This window comes from Mastigoproctus giganteus, chromosome 2 (genome assembly GCF_048544385.1).
Source record: "Mastigoproctus giganteus isolate SK-2022 chromosome 2, ASM4854438v1, whole genome shotgun sequence".
NCBI lineage: Eukaryota > Metazoa > Arthropoda > Arachnida > Uropygi > Thelyphonidae > Mastigoproctus > Mastigoproctus giganteus.
The window spans coordinates 142,823,384-142,843,749 of NC_143576.1; the positions used below are offsets into that span (position 1 = coordinate 142,823,384).

General features: G+C 37.9%; 1 protein-coding gene across 1 annotated transcript in view; it reads right to left on the minus strand.

Annotated features, from left to right (window-relative positions):
• LOC150089626 (cilia- and flagella-associated protein 43-like) overlaps positions 1–20,366 on the minus strand; it is a 204,059-nt gene that overhangs the window by 137,994 nt on the left and 45,699 nt on the right. Inside the window, exon 4 of the mRNA XM_090390056.1 lies at positions 957–1,109. Within this exon, the coding sequence (XP_090246182.1) occupies positions 957–1,109 (153 nt within the window). The remainder of the gene's footprint in view (positions 1–956; positions 1,110–20,366) is intronic.

Sequence of the window (20,366 nt, forward strand, 5' to 3'; positions counted from 1 at the left end):
CTTCATCTTCCAACTGATAATTGCATGATCACTTCCTGACAATGGTTCCTATAATTTAAGCCCTGTGATGTCATCTGATTTATTAGTAATGATGAAGTCAATAATTTTCCCATTAATGAAAGAAAGAGGTGGAAGACAGACAAGGATGAACATGTTAATCCTCCCCATTATTACTGCTATCTGTGAGCACATTCAAACATTATTACTGCAAGTAATATAACAGGTCAGTGTCATATTAGCATTAGTAGAGGCACATAATGCAATAAAGCAAGCTTATACAGCATCAGCCAAAAAAAAAAAAAAAAAAAAAAACTTTCACGTTTCACCCATCCATTCACTCCAAAAGTTTGTCCAGTTCTTCAATGAATTTATTTAAGCTATCGAATTCCACAAAGACAGATGGAAGTTTGTTCCAGCAATCAACTACCTACTGTGTAAAGACAAAATCTACTTATATACTTCCATAAATTGTAGTAAGATAAACACATTATGGGTTAACACAAAAACCTGTATTCATAGATATTTTGACATGATTTGAAATTTTAAGGATTATTTTTGAAATCTGCATGTGAAAACTGACTGCAAACAGTAAATGCAAAGGTGGTAAAAAGCATGTTGTCCAGTGTTACTGGAGGAGATAGCCAAATGAAATAGGTAGTTTTTTTGGCTGTTGCTGTATAATTTTGCTTTCTTGCATCATTACTGATACTAACAATAAATTTTGTTTAAGTATTTCATCGCTGATATTTGGTAACATTATTTATAGTTTCTAATGGAATCTTTCTGGAATGCATAAAATGACAACAATAAATCTATGATGACCTCTTAAATTTCAGCAATAAAACAATAAAAAATGGCTGCACAAAGTCCTAATGAAATAGAGGTCTCTTGAATGAAAATAATTAAGTAAAATCAGATTCCAAGAGTTTATAAAACATACAATTCTCACATCTCACCTTTAGAGAGATCAGATGGTAAAGTCAGTTTGGTCAGTATATTACCAACTCTCTGGATATCACATTCTGCAGGTCGAGACAAAATGGCAACAGTAGTAGATGTTGAATCATCACTGCTGAATATGGCAATGTCTACTACCTCTCCTTCTACCTCTGATTAATAATAATAAAAAAAAATTCAAATTACCAACAAGATGGGTCCCAAGAAGTTAATTTTCTACATTTATCTTGTCATCTTAAAAATGATTACAAAGAACAAAAAGTACATTTATAATATTCTGAAAGGTTAAACAAAATATCTATATAAAAACAACACAAGCATCTTAATCTAAAAAAAAAGTCTAATAATAATATTTTTCTGATGACATATAGACATAATTTTAGCTTGTCTTTCTTATAAAATTAAGACAAACAATAATAATGATTATTACAAAAGCTCAGTTATCCAAAATTCAAATTTCAAGTCAAAATATAAATTATTTTGAATTGAAAAGCATGAGTTAGCAAAAAAATTTATATATTACTTATTGAGAAAAAAAATGCGAAAATATTTGGCATAACTTTTCATATGCCTTTAATCTGCTTAATATTTTATAAAAATATAATATTTTTATAAAATATTAAGTTTTTATTTTATTAATTATATTAATTATAGGTACCCAGTGTAATATATCATATTCAAATCTCAGAATAAGGAGTAGTTCCCACCCTGCAGTGGTAGACCCTACTCCTTATTGTTGTTTGTTTTTCAACCTGCACAATGTGAAAATCAACCAGTAAATACACACATCATAATAGACAAAGTGTAATATGACATTTAATGTTAAAAACAGGGACAGACCAAACAACATTCCCTGATGGACCCCACTTCTAACCCTAGACCATTCTAAAGAGCAACCACTAATCACGACCCTCTGTCTCTTCTCATGTAGCTGTCCTGCAATCCACCTAAGGATCTTCACCATGATCTCAATCAAGTTTACATAGCAATTCCTTGTGCAAGACATAGTCAAATGCTTTGCTAAAGTCCAAATAATGTCAAAGTTATTTCTGCATCCAAGTAATGAGTAACTTTATCATTACAGTTTTTCAGGTTGGTTAAACAGAATTTTTAATTTAGAGAACTAAGCTGTGTTCCCTTGAGAAAATCTTTTCAATCCATATGGCCTTGTATTACATTCTTAATCATTACCCTCATGATTTTCCTTACTACTAAATTCAAACTAACAGGTATGTAGTTACTTACTGCTTTCTTGGAACCATGTTTATGAACCAGTGACACACTTGTGCTTCCCCTGAGTCTCATGAAGCCTACATGATTAACACTAATGATGTGACCCATCCTCTCAATGTTTCTTTTAAAATAACTTGGTATATGCAATCTATCTTATTAGCATTAGCATTAGCATTAGTAGAGGCATTTGATGCAAGAAAGCAAGCTTATGCAGCATCAGCCAAAAAAAAAAAAAAAAAAAAAAAACCACTTCCACTTCACCCCTCTGTTCGTTCAAAATACCTGTCCAGCTGAGCCTTAAACTTATTTAGGCTATCAACTTCCACGACAAGGGATGGAAGTCTGTTCCACCAACCAACCACTCGCTGGCTAAAGGCAAATTTCCGCACGTCTATCCTACATCTGTCTTTCCTCAATTTGAATTTATGCCCTCTTAGGTGATTATTCTGAGTGAGAGGAAGAATCCCATCAGCATTGAGCATGCTCAAACCATTCAATGCTTTATACACCTCTATCAGATCGCCTCGCTGGTGCCTAGTCTCCAGACACTGTAATTTGCAAAACTTAAGCCTTTCTTCGTAAGAGCACCCCTTTGTTCCATTCACTAATCTTGTTGCCCTTCTCTGTACTCGTTCCAGCAGCTCTACATCCTTCTTGAAATGAGGCCTCCAGGCCCGTATACAGTACTCTAGGTGTGGCCTGACCATTGCCTTATACAAGGGAATAATCACCTCCTAATCCCTGCTAGAAAAATTCCTATATATCATTGACAATACACCATGAGCTACTCTTGCAGCCCGTCTACACTGCTCAGAGAACTTCATATCTGCCTGCACAACCACCCTCAAGTCCCTTTCATTCTCTACCGCTGTCAGTGTAGTAGCACAGAGTTGATACGTTGCTCTGGGGTTGCTGTTTCCCATGTGTAGTACTTTACATTTGTCAATGTTAAACTTCATTTGCCACCTCTCAGCCCATCTGCTCAACCTTTCCAGATCCTGTTGCAGCAGCATAGTGTCAGTAGTGTCCTTGACAACCCTGCCAACCTTTGTATCGTCTGCAAACTTCGACATTAAGCTTGATATACCATCATCAATATCATTTATGAATACAGAAAACAATAATGGACCCAACACTGAGCCCTGAGAGACTCCACTAATAACATTAGTCCACGACGAGCAGTGTCCATTGATTACCACTCTCTGTCTTCTCCCCCTCAGCCACCCCTTTATCCATTGCAGCAATTTGCCTCCAATGTCACACTGCTCCAATTTGTGCAGCAGTCTTCCATGTGCAACAGTATCAAAAGCCTTTCTAAGATCCAAGTATATAATATCAAAGTTATTCACTGCATCCAGTTCCTTTGTGACTGCATCATAGTATCCAATCAAATTGGTCAGGCAAGACTTCCGCTTAACAAAACCATGCTGTGTCCGAGCTATAACTGAAGTCTTGTCTAAATGATCCTGCAGTGCTTCTTTAACTAGTGCCTCCATTAATTTTCCTGGAACAGAAGTTAAACTCACAGGTCTATAATTACTTGTGTCAGCCTTTGATCCTCCTTTGTGAATTGGGGTCACATTTGCACATCTCCAGTCTGTGGGTACCTCCCCTGAGTCCAAGGAAGCTCTCAATAATTATGGCTAAGGGTTTGCTTACTTCCTCTGCTGCCTCCTTTAATATAACTGGATAGATCCCATCCACCCCGGGTGCCTTTCTTGTGTTTATCTTCAACAATTTCTCCTCCACTTTACTCTCAGTTATTACAAGATTCTCTAGCTTACTGCTAGAGTTGAATACACCTCTGGCTTTCCCCTCGCTAAATAACTCCTCATGTGTGAATGTCGATGCAAAATATTCATTTAGTTTGTTAGCTACCTGAGCAGGATCATCAACAGTTGACCCATCGATATCAAGTGGACCAATCTGATTCATCCCCTTCCTTCTAGAGTTTACATAAGTAAAGAACTCTTTGCTGTTTTTCTTTGCATCCCTTGCCAAAGATTTCTCGTAATCTGCCTTCGCCTGCCTAACCTCCTTTGTAACTTGGTTACAGATCAAATTGTATCTCTCATAGGCTTCTGTGTCATGTGTTAATTTGTAAGTATCCCATGCATTTTTCTTCTCTGCCATATGCCTCATTAGTTCATCTGACAACCATTTAGGCCTAAACCTTGAACAATATTTCTTAGTTGGTATGTAAAGCCTAGTAGCTTCCAAGATACGTTCTTTGAATGCTTCCCATTTTGCATTTGCTGTTGGTAACATCATCAGTTGGTCCCACTGTATAGAATTTAAATACTGTCTCAGTCCATCGTAGTCGCCTTTACGAAAGCAATAACCCTTCCCTTTATCCCTAATGGTAGTTACCTCTTTGAGTAAATCCCACTTCAGCACACTGTGATCACTGCCACCTAGTGGTTCATTTATCTGCAGATTCTTAATGCATGAAGAATCACTGCTGATAATCAAATCAAGAGTATTCCTCCCTCTAGTTGCCTCCCGAACATGCTGATGTAGAAAACAATCATCCAATAAATCCACAAAAGCCTTGCTAGTGTGTGAGTGACCAGCCCCCAAATTCCAGTCAATATCTGGGAAATTAAAATCTCCCATTATAAGACTCTCTGATTTACTGGCCCACTCTATTTCCCTGTACAGTTTCTTATTATACTCATCAGAGTCATTAGGCCTATAGCACACTCCTACTCTCAATTTTGATCTCCCAATGCTTATGTCACACCAAACTGACTCGACACTGCACTGTCCAGCGATGTCCACTGGCTTCACTTTCTTGGATTTTATGTATTTCTTAACTAATAGCATAACCCCTCCTCCCTTCTTATCCAGTCTATCCTTTCTGTAGACGTTGTACTCCCCAAATTCCAGTTCTGCATTCCTTATATCTGTGTGACACCAAGTCTCTGATATCCCAACAATATCTGCCTTCGATGTTTTGAGCAATACCTCAAATTCATCAAATTTATTTACTAAACTCCTAGCATTGGTGTACACGCAAGTATACATGCACCTGTTCCTATTCTTAGCTACCCTAACACAACCCATATGTTTACTTGTACTGCAATGACTCCCAGTAGTCTCTGAAATATCCTGAATCTTGTTTTTCAGGCTTCTGCTCATTCCAATAGAAGCAGTGCAAGAATCTCTTTCACCTCTGCCAGTGGCTACTCTTAATCTATTCGTCTTTGTATCCCCCCAAGCTAGCAGTTTTCCGACCCACCTAACACTGCCTCAATAGCATCAGCAAATATTCTTGCACCCTTTCTATTTAAGTGTATCCAATCCCTGTAGAAGCAATCTCTCCTGTTAACAAGTACAGTCCAGGCTGAAAAAAATTCTACCCCTCGAGCCTTGCACAAACTTTCCAGGGCCGAATTGATCGACAAGGCTCTCATCATATACTCCCTCCTATCGTGTCTGGGCAGAATTTCCGACACTTTCAAATTCAACCCTATTTCACGGCTTTTTTTCAACAGTGACCTATACTTGTTAAGCAATTCTGCCGGTCTCCTACTCTTGATATCGTTAGTGCCAACGTGTAAAACTATATCACCTTTTGTGCCCTTAAAAGATGATATCTGCTCTACAACGTCATCAACCTTTGCCCCTGGCAGACATACCCTGGTCCTGTTCCATCTATCCTTTTTACAAAGCATGTTCCCCGTTTCCCTGACAATAGAGTCACCAACAACTACTAGTTCCTTTGGGACCAGCGCATTCTGCCTTGGGGGTTGCCGCTGTGTTTCACGATGACCAAGTGCAAGCTCTGGCGTTGATGTGGGCAGCTGAGAGCTTGATGGGCCCCTCAATTTAGTTCCTTCGAGGGCATCCACCCTGTCCTTCAAGCTCTCATATAGGCCCATAAGAACGCTGAGTTGTTGCCTGATTTCGATACACTCCTTGCATCGCGCACACACAAAGACATCCCCCATGGCAATATCATGTCCCGTACCTGAATGCTCCACAAACATCATGCAAGCTGTGCATTTTAGAAGGCCGTGATTCAGAAGGCAACTGCCCCCCCTCAGTTCTCCTCTGAGCCACAGCACTTCCATTAGCTTGAGCCTTTTGTTTTGCTGCTCTGGTCTGAGTCATGATTACTTTTAATTTAAATAAAATTTCAATTTCAGTTTATAACCCTAACTTATCTCCCAACACAGTTATAACGGCATATATATTTTTTAGTGTCAAGTATTAATTATCTCCGAGTTCCCTTTATATAACTTCCGTATCAGTTATGTATTAATTAATTATGTTACGTTTGTAATCTAAGTCGGTATATGTATTTAGTTAAAAGTGCAATTTAAATGCCATCGAAGTTCAACAAGTTTAATAGATTTTACCGATCACTGAAAATATTATAACCTATACTATACTAACGCTATCTAGGTTCGATATATAACGATCGTATGACAAAGACAAAGGCGGGAAATTTCGAACGGTAATCTACGGACACTTAAGTATTAATTAACTTTCAAATCTCGCTGTCTCAATTCAGAATAAACCAACGATACTTACTAGGTCTATAAGCTACTTACAAAAACTAATTTGATGTAAAAAATATTCAATAAGCGGCTAAATATGGCTAAAAAAAACTTCTCGTTCAGTGGAGTTGTAACTTGTAACACGTGGATTTGATACCCTTACCGATACTTTATGCAATTACAAGGCCGAGTAAAGAATAAATACACCAAATTAATCAGAAATATCACAAAATAATGCTATACCACTAAATTTAAATCAAAAGTTTTAGAAAAACAATAATTTCAAATCAATAAATAAGAAAAATCCACTAATCAATAAATAAGAACATGACTGGCCCCTTATTATCCTTACTTGACTTCAGGTGCAATATTTTTTCTAGCAATCACATTATAATTTTATAATAATAAAATTCTTGGAACACTGACAAGTCAGAATAAATTTAAAAAGTGTTAATAGTAAAAGCAAAAATAAAAAAATATCTAGTCTTCAAGCCTCTCACAAGATGCACCAATATAACAAACCCCACTATACTGTCTGGGCTGGAGGAATTTTTATTTATTATTTTTTTTTTCAATTGGGGCTGTAGTTAGCCGATCTCAGGTGGAGGGAGTAGAATTTCTCCATGAGACATTCTGGTCTTGTCTACTGGGTTTATCTACACTTCAACAGACATAATACATATAGTACAATATGGTCTAAGTCACTGAAGTTAATACAACAGGCAACGTATGGGGCAGACAACTTTGCTCTGGAGTCTATTTTATTTTTATTTTTACTATTGCAACTAGTTTTATTTATTCTGGCTGGTCAGTGTACCAACACTTTTCCTATTATACTATGATTTCTGATTCCAAAGGCCTTTTTTTTTCCAAAGAATAATTTTGACACACTCAATTTAGACTTTTCATACCTTCCCATGTGAAGGCTTTTTGTATAAACTGGAAAAATGTACCATTGATGGTAGTATGCTCCTACAGAGTTTTCAGTACCACAGGGTTCAGTACTGGATCTCTTCTTATTTTCGATATTTGTTAATAATACTGATGAAGGCAAAACAGGCTTCATGTCAAGGTAGTAGTAGTAGTAGCAGTGGCATTTGATGCAAGAAAGCAAGTGAATGAGCTTATGCAGCATCAGCCAAAAAAAAAAAAAAAAATCACACCATTCCCTCCAAATGCCTGTCCAGTTCCTCCTTAAATTTATTCAACCTATCAACTTCCACAACGACAGACGGAAGTTTGTTCCAGCAATTAACCACCCGCTGGCTAAAGGCAAATTTCCGCACATTTAATCTACATCTGTCTTTTCTTAATTTGAATTTATGCCCCCTTACGTTCGTAATCTGAACAAGTGGAAGGATCCCATCAGAATTCAGCGTGCTCAACCCATTCAAGGCCTTATATACCTCAATCAGATCACCGCACAGGTGCCTAGTCTCCAGCCACTGCAATTTGCAGAACTTAAGCCTCTCTTGGTAAGAGGATCCCTTCATTCCCCTCACCAATCTTGTTGCCCCCTCTCAGTACACGCTCAAGTAAATCTACATCCTTCCTAAAATGAGGCCTCCAGACCTGTACGCAGTACTCAAGGCGTGGCCTGACCATTGCCTTATACAGAGGGATAATCACCTCCTTTTCCCTGCTAGCAAAATTCCTGTATATCATTGACAAGACACCATGACCTGCTTTGGCAGCCTGTCTGCATTGCTCAGAAAACTTCATATCTGACTGCACAATTACTCCCAGGTCTTTTTCATTTTCTACCACCTTAAGTGTAGTACCACACAGTTGGTACGTTTCTCTGGGGTTACTTCTACCCATATGCGGTACTTTGCATTTGTCAAGGTTAAACTTCAGTTGCCACTTCTTAGCCCATCTGCCCAAATGATCTAGATCCTGTTGCAGTAGCACACTGCCATTACTGTCATTAACAACCCTGCCAACCTTTGTATCATCTGCAAACTTCGACATTAAGCCTGATATACCTTCATCAATATCATTGATAAATATACAAAACAACAGTGGACCTAACACCGAACCCTGTGGGACTCCACTAATAACATTAGTCCAAGAAGAGCAGCACCCATTGACTACCACCCTCTGTCTTCTCCCACTTAACCATCCTTTTATCCATTGTAGCAACTTACCCTTAATACCATTCTGCACCAATTTGTACAATAGTCTTCCATGCGCAACAGTGTCAAAAGCTTTCCTGAAATCCAAATATATGATATCAAAATTATTTTTTGCATCCAGTTCCTTTGTAACCACATTATAATATCCTATCAAATTTGTCAGACAAGACTTTCCCTTAACAAACCCATGCTTTAACCAGTGACTCCATTATTTTACCTGGAACAGAAGTTAAACTAACTGGTCTGTAATTACTTGTGTCACCCTTCGATCCCCCTTTGTGAATTGGGGATACATTTGCACATTTCCAGTCCATGGGAACCTCCCCTGAGTCCAAGGACGCTCTCATAATTATGGCTAAGGGTTTGCTTAGTTGCTTTGCCACCTCCTTTAATATAACTGGATAGATCCCATCCACCCCAGGTGGATGGGATCTATCCAGTTCTTATGTTTAACTTCAACAATTTCTCCTCCACTTTGCTGATGATACAAAGGTTGGGAGAGTGGTAAAGAATAGTGACAAAGACACCCTATATTAGATATGCCATGAACAAGATGGATAAATTATTTATTTCATCTGAAAAATGTAGATAAATTACAACAGAAAATGTAAGATTATGTATTTAGATAACATTTTCTGTAAAAGAAAAACATAGCCTCTGTAACATACTTTTTATATATGACCTGGATTTGGCACATTATAGCCTCAGCTGCTCATGCGCCAATAAAATCCAAATCAAATCAAATCAAATCAAATCTGTAACATACTCAAAGTAAGTATGTAACATATTCACAATGAAGTCTGATGAGTTTTGATGTTATTATCAGTTTGTAGTGAAGTACATACAGAGCAGGGTATTCAAACTGTGCAAGCAATGAAACATCTTCACCCTGTACCATGTGGTAGTAGAGTTATATAAATCATTTCTGAGCTTATTTTTTAGGAACACAGTGCTTTAAAGTTTGGCTCAACAGAAAAGAGTTATAGTATTAAATCTGTCTCTGCATCAAGCTTGCTAAGGTATTCGACTCTACCAAACCATAAGCTGAAAATGTTTTCTGGCACAGTATGTCACTAAAAACAGGATAACAAATTTGGCTGCTTTTCACAGAGCAATGAACATTCTTCCTTTAAACACAACCAAGAACTCGTTAGAAAATTGGTCTTGAGCAGAGTTTTTGATCCATAATTGGCTAAAATATCTGTCAAGCCTTCTTTTTAAATATTTTAGTAAATAATAAAGAAACTAAAATAATGGTAACTAGAACCAGGAAAGTACCATTATCAAATTTAACCACAAACTCCTGGAGGTATTCAAACTACCAGATGGGAAATATTGCTATACACCTTAGCTGCCAAGTATCCTATCCAGGCAAGATGCCTGCACAGTGACTTAACTGATGCATCTTGGAGAGGATTGAATAAATTAAATAATTTAGTTATCTTATCAGCTGATCTCTCTCTTTTTCAGCCTTGCATTGATCTGCCTTGATTAATATTAATATTAGTTCCTTAAACGGTGCTCTCCACGTAATCTGGTTCAAGATTACAGACTACAGAGTTGAAGAATTTTGAGTTATTGGGAACACACAAGTTTTTGAAAAATTTTGGAGTTTTACTGACCAAATTAGCATATTAAATCATATTCTATAAATAGCTTTTTATAGTCTTAGTCACATCGTTAATTTATTTTCAAATTTAACTCTAGGGATTTTGTAAGTTACAACCTAATATATCCAGAACCTTTGCATAAGTGATTTGGCACAAATATCATATCTCATAACTTGCATTGTAGTGCATGACAGGAGAATATTAATGTTTTAATTGTGGTAAATAGGTATCTTGAGAGTTAGAATCATATACGTTGACATTAATAGATAATTTTATTATCTATTATAATGAATTTATAACTTTACAATTTATAACTTTGCTGATGATACAAAGGTTGGGAGAGTGGTAAGGAACAGTGACAAAGACACCCTATATTACCACTCCCTGTCGTCTCCCATTCAACCATTCCTTTATCCATTGCATTAGCATTACTAGAGGCATTTGATGCAAGAAAGCAGCTTATGCAGCATCAGCCAAAAAAAAAAAAAAAAAAACCTTCCATTTCACCCCTCCATTTGTTCCAAATGCCTGCTTAGCTCAGCCTTAAATTTATTTAGGCTATCAACTTCAACCACAAAAGATGGAAGTCTGTTCCAACAATCAACTACCTGCTGCCTAAGGCAAATTTCCAAACATCTATTCTACAACTGTCTTTCCTCAATTTGAATCTGTGCCTTCTCAGGTTCTTAATCTGAGCAAGAGGAAGAATCCCATCAGCATTCAACTTGCACAACCCATTCAAGGCCTTATACACCTCAATCAGATCACCTTGCAGGTGCATACTTTAAACGCACTGCAATTTGCAGAACTTAAGCCTTTCTTCGTAAGCACACCCCTTTGTTCCCCTCAACAATCTTGTTGCCCTTCTTTGTACTTGTTATAGCAATTCTACATTCTTCCTAAAGTGAGGCCTCCAGGCCTGTACACAGTACTCTAGGTGTGGCCTGACCAGTGCCTTGTATAATGGGATAATCACATTCCTGTCCCAGCTAGCAAGATTCCTATACATATCATTGACAAGACTCCATGTTTGTTTGTTTGTTTGTTATTTGGTTTTTAGGACCATTAGCAACTAAGGCCATATTGCTCCGGGATATGTGGTGGTCATTCCCTGACCTTTCCGCATCCTCCGTATTTGGTGTTATAACGGGCTCGAACCCCGGTCTAATCAAGAAGCGTGTGCTACGCACTGCTGCTCCTGCCCACCTGGCTACAGAGGCGCCTAAGACTCCATGACCTGCCCTGGCAGCCCATCTGCACTGCTCAGCAAACTTCATATTTGACTGCACAATTATCCCCAGGTCTTTTTCACTTTCACTTCACTGAGTGTAGTACCACACAGCTGGTAGGTTTCTCTTTAGTTATTGCTACCAATATGCAGTACTTTGCAATTGTTAATGTTTAACTTCAATTGCCACTTCTCAACCTATTTGCCCAACTTATCTAGATCCAGTTGGAGTAGCATACTGTCTTTACTGTCATTACCTTGGCAACTTTTGTATCATCTGCAAACTTGGACATTAAACCTGATATACCTTCATCAATTTCATTGAAAAATATACAAAACAACAATGGGCCTGACACCAAACCCTGAGGAAATCCACTAATAACATTTGTCCACTAAGAGCAGTGTCCATTGATTACCACTCTCTGTCATTTCTCACTCAACCATCCCTTTTTCCGTTGTAGCAACTTACCCTTAATATCATACCTCTCCAATTTGTACAGCAGTCTTCCATGTGCAACAGTATCAAAAGCTTTCCTGAAATCCAAGTATATGATATGAAAATTATTTTTGGCATTCAGTTCCTTTGTGACCACATCATAGTATCCAATCCAATTGGTCAGACAAGACTTCCCCTTAACAAACTCATGCTGTGTCTGAACTATTACTGTAGTCTTGTCTAGGTGATACTGCATCACTTCTTTAAACAGTGACTCCATTATTTTCCACAGAACAAAAGCTAAACTAACAGGTCTATAATTCTTTGCATCACCCTTTGAACCCCCTTTGTGAATTGGGGATGCATTTGCACAGTCCATAGGGACCTCCCCCGAGTCCAAGGAAGCTCTCATAATTATGGCTAAGGGTTTGCATACTTCCTTTTCTGCCTCCTTTAATATAACTGGATAGACACCATCCACCTCAGGTGCCTTTCTTATATTTAACTTAAACAATTTCTCCTCCACTTTGCTCTTAGTTATTACAAAATCACTTAGCTCCCTGTTAGAGTCTGACAAGATTCTGGCATTCCCCTCCTTGAATAACTCCTCATGTGTGTGAATGTAGATTCAAAATACCCACTCAGTTTATCTGCTTTCTGTGCACAACCATGAATAGTCAAACCATCTATGTTAAGAGGATTAATCTGATTCATCCTTTTCCTTCTAGAGGTTACGTAAGTAAAGAACTCTTTGCTGTTTTTCTTTGCATCCTTTGCCAAGGATTTCTCGTAAACTGCCTTTGGCTGCCTAACGACCTTTGTGACTTGATTAAAGACTAGTTTATACCTGCCATAGGCTTCTGTGTCACCTGATACTTTATATGCATCCCATACATTTTTCTTCTCTGCCACGAGCCTCTTTAGTTCATCTGACATCAAACCTTGAACAGCATTTCTTAGTTGGAATGAAAAGCCTAGTAGCCTCCAAAATTAAGCCCCTGAAGGCTTTCCATTTAGAATTCAACTTTGATAACATCATCAGTTGATCCCAGTGTACAGAATTTAAAAAATGTCTGAGACCCCTGTGGTTACCTTTTAGATTTTAGTTAGATTTAAATCACCTTTACAAAAGCAATAGCCCTTCCCCATTAGCTTTGATGGTAGTTACATCTTTAAGTACATTGTGATCACTGTCACTCAGTGGTTCCTTTATGTGCAAATTCTTAATGCCTGAATAATCACTGCTGAAAATCAGATCAAGAGTATTACTCTCTCTGGTCGCCTCTTGAACATGTTGCTGTAGAAAACAGTCATCCAATAAATCCACAAAAGTCTTGCTAGTGTGCGAGTGATCAAACCACAAGTTCCAGTCGATATCTGGAATTTTAAAACCCTCCATTATAAGACATTTTGATTTACTGGCCCACTATTTCTCTGCATAATTGCTCATTATACTCATCAGATTCATTAGGCCTATAACACACACCTACTCTCATTTTTCGTTTTCCAATGCTTATGTCACACCAAACAGACTCAATATTGTTCTCCAACGTCAATTGGATGTTGGTGCACTTCCTTAGATTTTATGTTTCTTAACTAACAGCATAACCCCGCCTCTCTTCCTGTCCTGTCTATCCTTTCTGTTCACATTGTACTCACCAAATTCCAATTCTGCACTGCTTATGTATGTATGACACCGCATCTCTGATATCCCAACAATATCTGCCTTGGTGTCTTGACTAACACTTCAAGGTCATCAAATTTATTAACTATACTCCTAGCATTGGTGTACACACAAGTATACATGCACCTGTTTCTACTCTCTGTCACCCTAACACAGCCCATATATTTATTTGTTCCACTATGACTCCCATCAGTCCTGGAAATCTCCATTGTCTTGCTTTCCAGGCTGCTGCTCATTCTAACAGAAGAAGTGCAAGAATCACTTTTGCCTCTGCTTGCAGCCACTGTTAACCTTTTAGTCTGTGTATCCCCCCCCCCAAGCTAGCAGTTTTCCGATCCACCTAATATAATACACGTAACATAAATTTGATTTCATAATGTATATATTTAATAACATAAACTCGATAGCATAATACATATTATTGATGCATAACCAGTGCATAGTGTTATTATTGAATTTAAGTATATTAGTTCAGTGTGGTGTTCTCAATTAAATTGAATTTGAATGGAAATCATATCTGAAAGAAAGCAATACTCTTAATCTGATTATCACCTGTGATCCTTCATGCATTAATCATCTGTATATAAAATACCAAATAGATGGCAGTGATCATAGTACACTGATGTGGTTCTTACTTAAAGATGTAACTATGAGCAAATAGACTCTTTTGCTTTTATAAAGGTGACTACAGTAGTGTCAGACAGTTTTCAGTTTCCATGTCACCAACTGATGAATTCCCAACAGCAAATTCAAATGGAAACATTTAGGGATGCAATTATAGAAGCTACTAGGCTTCTTTTAATAATTAAGAGATACTGATCAAAGCATAGACCTAAATGGATGTCAGATGCACTGATAAGAACTGTGGTGGAGAAGAATGCATGGAATGCATAAAAATTATCAGGTGTACAGAAGCAGTGATATAATAAATAGATATAAAGTAGTCTGCAATCAAGTCACAAAGGCAGTTAAGCAAGCTAAGACAGATTGGAAGAGGCCTCTAGCAAAGAATGCAAAGGAAAACAGCAAAGACTTCTTTAATTATGTAAACACTAGGGAAAGGGATGAATCACAATGGTCCACTAAACATTGAATGGTTTAACTGTTGAAAAACCTATTCAAATTGAAATACTATACATGAATAAGTATTTTGCATCAATGTTCACACAAGGAATTTTTTTAGCAATGGTGATGCCAGAAGTTTATCAAAATCTAACAGAGAGCTGAATAATTTTGTGATAACTGAGAGGAATGTAGAAGATAAAGTAAAAAAGGTACGTGGGGCAGATGGGAACTACCAAATTATATTAAGGGAGGCAGCAAAAGAAAACAGCAAATCTTTAGTCAAAATTTAAAGAAAACCATAGGATTCAGGTAAGATCCCTATGGTCTGGAGATGTGTGAATGTATCTAAGATTTTCAAAGTGGGATCAAAGTGCAACATGCCTATTACAGAACTCTTAACGCAACTTCTGTTACAGGGAAAATAATGCAGTCACTGGTTAGAGAAGTATTGCAGCACCATCCAGAGAGGAATGCATTTATACTGCAGTCACAGCATGAATTTGTTAAGGGACAATCTTGTCTGACCAATATGATAGGCTACTACATTCATGTATTAAGAATTTGCAAATAAAGAAACCACTAGGTGGCAGTGCTCACAGTGTACTGATGTCGGATTTACTTAAAGATATAATTACCATCAGGGGTAAAGGAAAGGGTTTTTGCTTCCGTAAAGGTGAGTTTACAGTGGTCTCAGACAGTTTTTAAATTCTGTACAGTAGGATCAACTGATGATGTTACCAAAAGCAAATTCTAAGTGGGAAGCATTCAATTAATTAATTGTGGAAGCTACAAAAAGTTTCATACCTATTAAGAAATATTGTTCAAGGTTTAAGCCTAAATGGTTATCATATGAACTAATGAGACTCGTGACAGAGAAGAAAAATGCATGGGATGCATACAAATTATTAGGCGACACAGAAGCCTATGGCAGATATAAGCTAGTCTGTAATCAAGTCACAAAGGAGGTTAGGCAGGCGAAGGCAGATTATGAGAACTCTTTGGCAAAGGATGCTGAGAAAAACAGCAAGGATTTCTTTACTTATATAAACTCTAAAAGGAAGGGGATGAATCTGATTGGTCCACTTGATATCGATGGTTCGACTGTTGATGATCCTGCTCAGATAGCAAACAAACTGAATGAGTATTTTGCATCTGCATTCACACATGAGGAATTATTAAGGTTTGAAAATGCCAGAAGGTTATCAAATTGTAGAAGGGTGCTTAATGATTTTGTAATAATTGTGAGCAAAGTGGAGGAGAAATTGTTGAAGTTAAACATAAGAAAGGCACCTGGGGTGGATAGGATCTATCCAGTTATATTAAAGGTGGTGGCAAAGGAAGTAAGCAAACCCTTAGTCATAATTATGAGAGCATCCTTGCACTCAGGGGAGGTCCCCACAGACCGGAGATGTGTAAATGTATTCCCAATTCACAAGGGGGGGGGATCGAAGGGTGACACGAGTAATTACATACAAGTTAGTTTAACTTCTGTTCCGGTAAAATAATGGAGTCACTGGTTAAAGATGCATTGCAGGATCATCTAGACAAGACTGCAGCAATAATTCAGACACAGCATTGGTTTGTTAAGGGAAAGTCTTGTCTGACAAATTTGATTGGTTATTATGATGTGGTTACAAAGGAACTAGATGCAAAAATAATTTTGATATCATATATTTGGATTTCAGGAAAGCTTTTGACACTGTTGTGCATAGAAGACTACTGTACCAATTGGAGCAGAATAGCATTGAGGGTAAATTGCTACAATGGATAAAAGGATGGTTGAGTGGGAGAAGACAGAGGGTGGTAATTAATGGGTGCTGCTCTTCGTGGACTAATGTTATTAGTGGAGTCCCACAGGGTTCGGTGTTGGGTCCACTGTTGTTTTGTATATTTATCAATGATATTGATGAAGGTATATCCGGCTTAGTGTCAAAGTTTGCAGATGATATAAAGGTTGGCAGGGTTGTTAATAACATTAATGGCAGTGCTACTGCAATAAGATCTAGAAAATTTGGGCAGATGGGCTGAGATGTGGTAAAGCTGAGATGTAAAGTTTAACATTGACAAATGCAAAGTACTGCATATGGGTAGGAGTAACCCCAGAAGAGCATTCAAACTATATGGTACTACACTTAATGTGGTAGAAAATGATGTTTGTTATGTTTGTTCGTTATTTGGTTTTAAGGAGCATTAGCAACTAAGGCCATATTGCTCCGGGATTTGCGGTGGTCATTCCCTGACCTTTCCGCATCCTCCGTATTTGGTTTGTTATGTTGTTATTTGGTTTTTAGGAGCATCAGCAACTAAGGCCATATTGCTCCGGGGATATGGCGGTGGTCATTCCATGACCTTTCCGCATCCGCCGTATTTGGTGGTGACGGGCTCGAACCCCGGTGTAATCAAGAAGCGTGTGTTACGCACTGCTGCTCCTTCCCACCTGGCTACGGAGGCGCCTGTAGAAAATGAAAAAGACCTGGGAGTAATTGTGCAGTCATTTAATTGTGGTAAAGTTTTCTGAGCAATGCAGATAGGAAGTTTTCTGAGCAATGCAGATAGGCTGCCAGGGCAGGTCATGGGGTTTTGTCAATGATATATAGGAATTTTGCTAGCAGGGAAAAGGAGGTGATTGTCCCTCTGTATAAGGCAATGGTCAGGCCACGCCTTGAGTACTGCGTACAGGTCTGGAGGCCTCATTTTAGGAGGGAAGTAAATTTGCTTGAACGCATACAGAGAAGAGCAACAAGATTGGTCAGGGGAATGAAGGGATCCTCTTACCAAGAGAGACTTAAGTACTGCAAATTGCAATGGCTGGAGACTAGGCACCTGCGCGGTGATCTGATTGAGGTGTATAAGGCCTTGAATGGGTTGGGCACGCTTAATTCTGATGGGATCCTTCCATTTGTACAGATTACGAACCTAAGGGGTCATAAATTCAAATTAAGAAAAGACAGATGTAGAATAGATGTGCGGAAATTTTCCTTTAGCCAGCGGGTGGTTAATTGCTGGAACAAACTTCCATCTGTCATTGTGGAAGTTGATAGGTTGAATAAATTTAAGGAGGAACTGGACAGGCATTTGGAGGGAATGGTGTGATTTTTTTTTTTTTTTTTTTTGACAGATGCTGCATAAGCTCATACTCTTGCTTTCTTGCATCACATGCCACTACTACTACTACTATGACACAGAGACAAAGGAACTTGATGCAAAAAATAATTTTGACATCTTATACTTTGATTTCAGAAAAGCTTTTGATACTGTTGCACATAAAAGACTGCTGTAAAAATTGGAGTCACATGGCATTCGGATAAGTCACATGGGTAAGTTACTGTTATGGATAAGGGGGTTCAGTGAGTGGAAGAAGACAGAATTGTTATCAATGACTGTGGCTCTTCTTTAATAAATGTAATCAGTGGAGTCCCACAGAGTTTAGTGCTAAGCCCATTGCTATACAGGAATTTTGTCAGTGGGTATAAGACGGTGATTATCCCACTGTATAAGACAATGATTAAGTCAAATCTTGAGTACTGCTCACAGCTTTAAAAGCCACATTTGTAGAAGGATGTGGATCTGTTCAATAAGATGCAGAAAAGAGCAACAAGATTAGTGAGGGGAATAAAAGGGTGGTCTTACCAAGAAAGGCTACAGTTCTGCAATTTGCAGTGTCTGGAGACTAGGTACCTGCAAGGTGATCTGATTGAGGTGTTTAAGATTCAAAATGATTTGTATAAACTCAATACTGATGGAATCCTCCTCTTGATCAGAGTGTGCATGTGAAGAGGTATAAAGTTGAGGAAGGATGGATGTGCGGGATAGATGTGTGGAAATTTGTCATCAGCTGGTGGGTAGATGACTGTTGGAACAAACTTCTATCTGATGTTGTAGAAGTCAATAATTTGAATAAATGCAAGGAAGAGCTAGAAAAACTGTTGGTTTTTTTAGAAACTGTTGGGAAGTGTTAGTATTTTTTTGGCTAATATTGTTTAAGCTTGCTTTCTTGCATCATTTGCCACTACTAATACTACAACTAATACTAATGATGTTGAAGCTGCTAGTTTTGGCTGCAGTGATCATGATTTTGCTAAAACCAGATGACGCTGGAAAAACTTTTTTTTTTTAACTCTCCCCAGTAATACTAATGATGTATATGTAACTGATTGACCAATCAGAATGAAATCAGAATGATTATAAAATGAAAGAATAAAATTTATTTCAAAGATCCAATATATCATTTAATGGTTAAATATATTTTCCCTAAATCTTTACTGTTCTGAGTACATGTAATAATAATAGTATTTCATAAAGAAGCACTTTTTTAAAAAAAAATTTGTCTTCCAAAGTTTCTTGTTTGACTTATAAATAATGTTTCTGTATTTTTACTGTAATAAAATGCAAGCGATTATATTAATTTGGAGAATAGAGAAAATCAATATATTCAATCTGCATTCAGTAAAATCTGTCTTTAATTTCTAAAAATATGGATAATTCTCAGATGTTGTTGTTGTTATTTGGTTTGTAGGAGCATTAGAAACTAAGGCCATATTGCTCCGGGGATATGAGGTGGTCATTCCACATATTCTATATTCGGTGGTCACAGGCTTGAACACCGGTCTAATCAAGAAGCGTGTGCTATGCACTGCTGCTCCTGCCCACCTGGCTATGGAGGCGCCCTCAGATGTTAATTGCTGCTACTTTTAGCATTAGCAGAGGCATATGATGCAAAAAAAGCAAGATTATACAGCATCAGCCAAAAAAAAAAAAAAAAAACCCTTCCCATTTCACCTTAAATTTATTTAAGCTATCAACTTCCACAACAACAGACGGAAGTCTGTTCCAGCAATCAACTACTTACTGGCTAAAGGCAAACTTCTGCACATCTATTCTACAACTGTCTTTCCTCAATTTGAATCTATGCCCCCCCTCAGGTTCTTAATCTGAGCAAGCAGAAGTAACTGCCTCAGCATTGAGTCTGCTCACACCATTCAAGGCCTTGTACACCTCAATTAGATCAACTTGCAGGTGCCTAGTCTCCAGATGCTGAAACTTACAGAATTTAAGCCTCTCCTGGTAAGAGAACCCCTTTGTTCCTCTCACCAATCTTGTTACCCTTCTCTGTACTCGTTCTAGCAACTCGACATCCTTCCTAAAACAGGGCCTCAAGACCTGTATGCAGAACTCAAGGTGTGGCCTGATCGTTGCCTTATACAAAGGTATAATCACCTCCTTGTCTCTGCTAACAAAATTCCTATATATCATTTACAAAATTCCATGACCTGATCTGGCAGCCTGCGTGCACCAATGAGAGAACTTCATGTCTGCCTGCACAATCACCCCAGGTCTTTTTCATTCTCCACCTCCCTGAGTATCATACCACATAGTTGGTACGTTTCTCTTGGATTACAGCTACCCATATGCAGTACTTTGGATTTGTCAAGATTAAACTTCACTTTCCACTTCTTAGCCCATTGACCTAACTTTTCTAGATCCTGTTGCAGTAGCAGGCTGTCTTTACTATC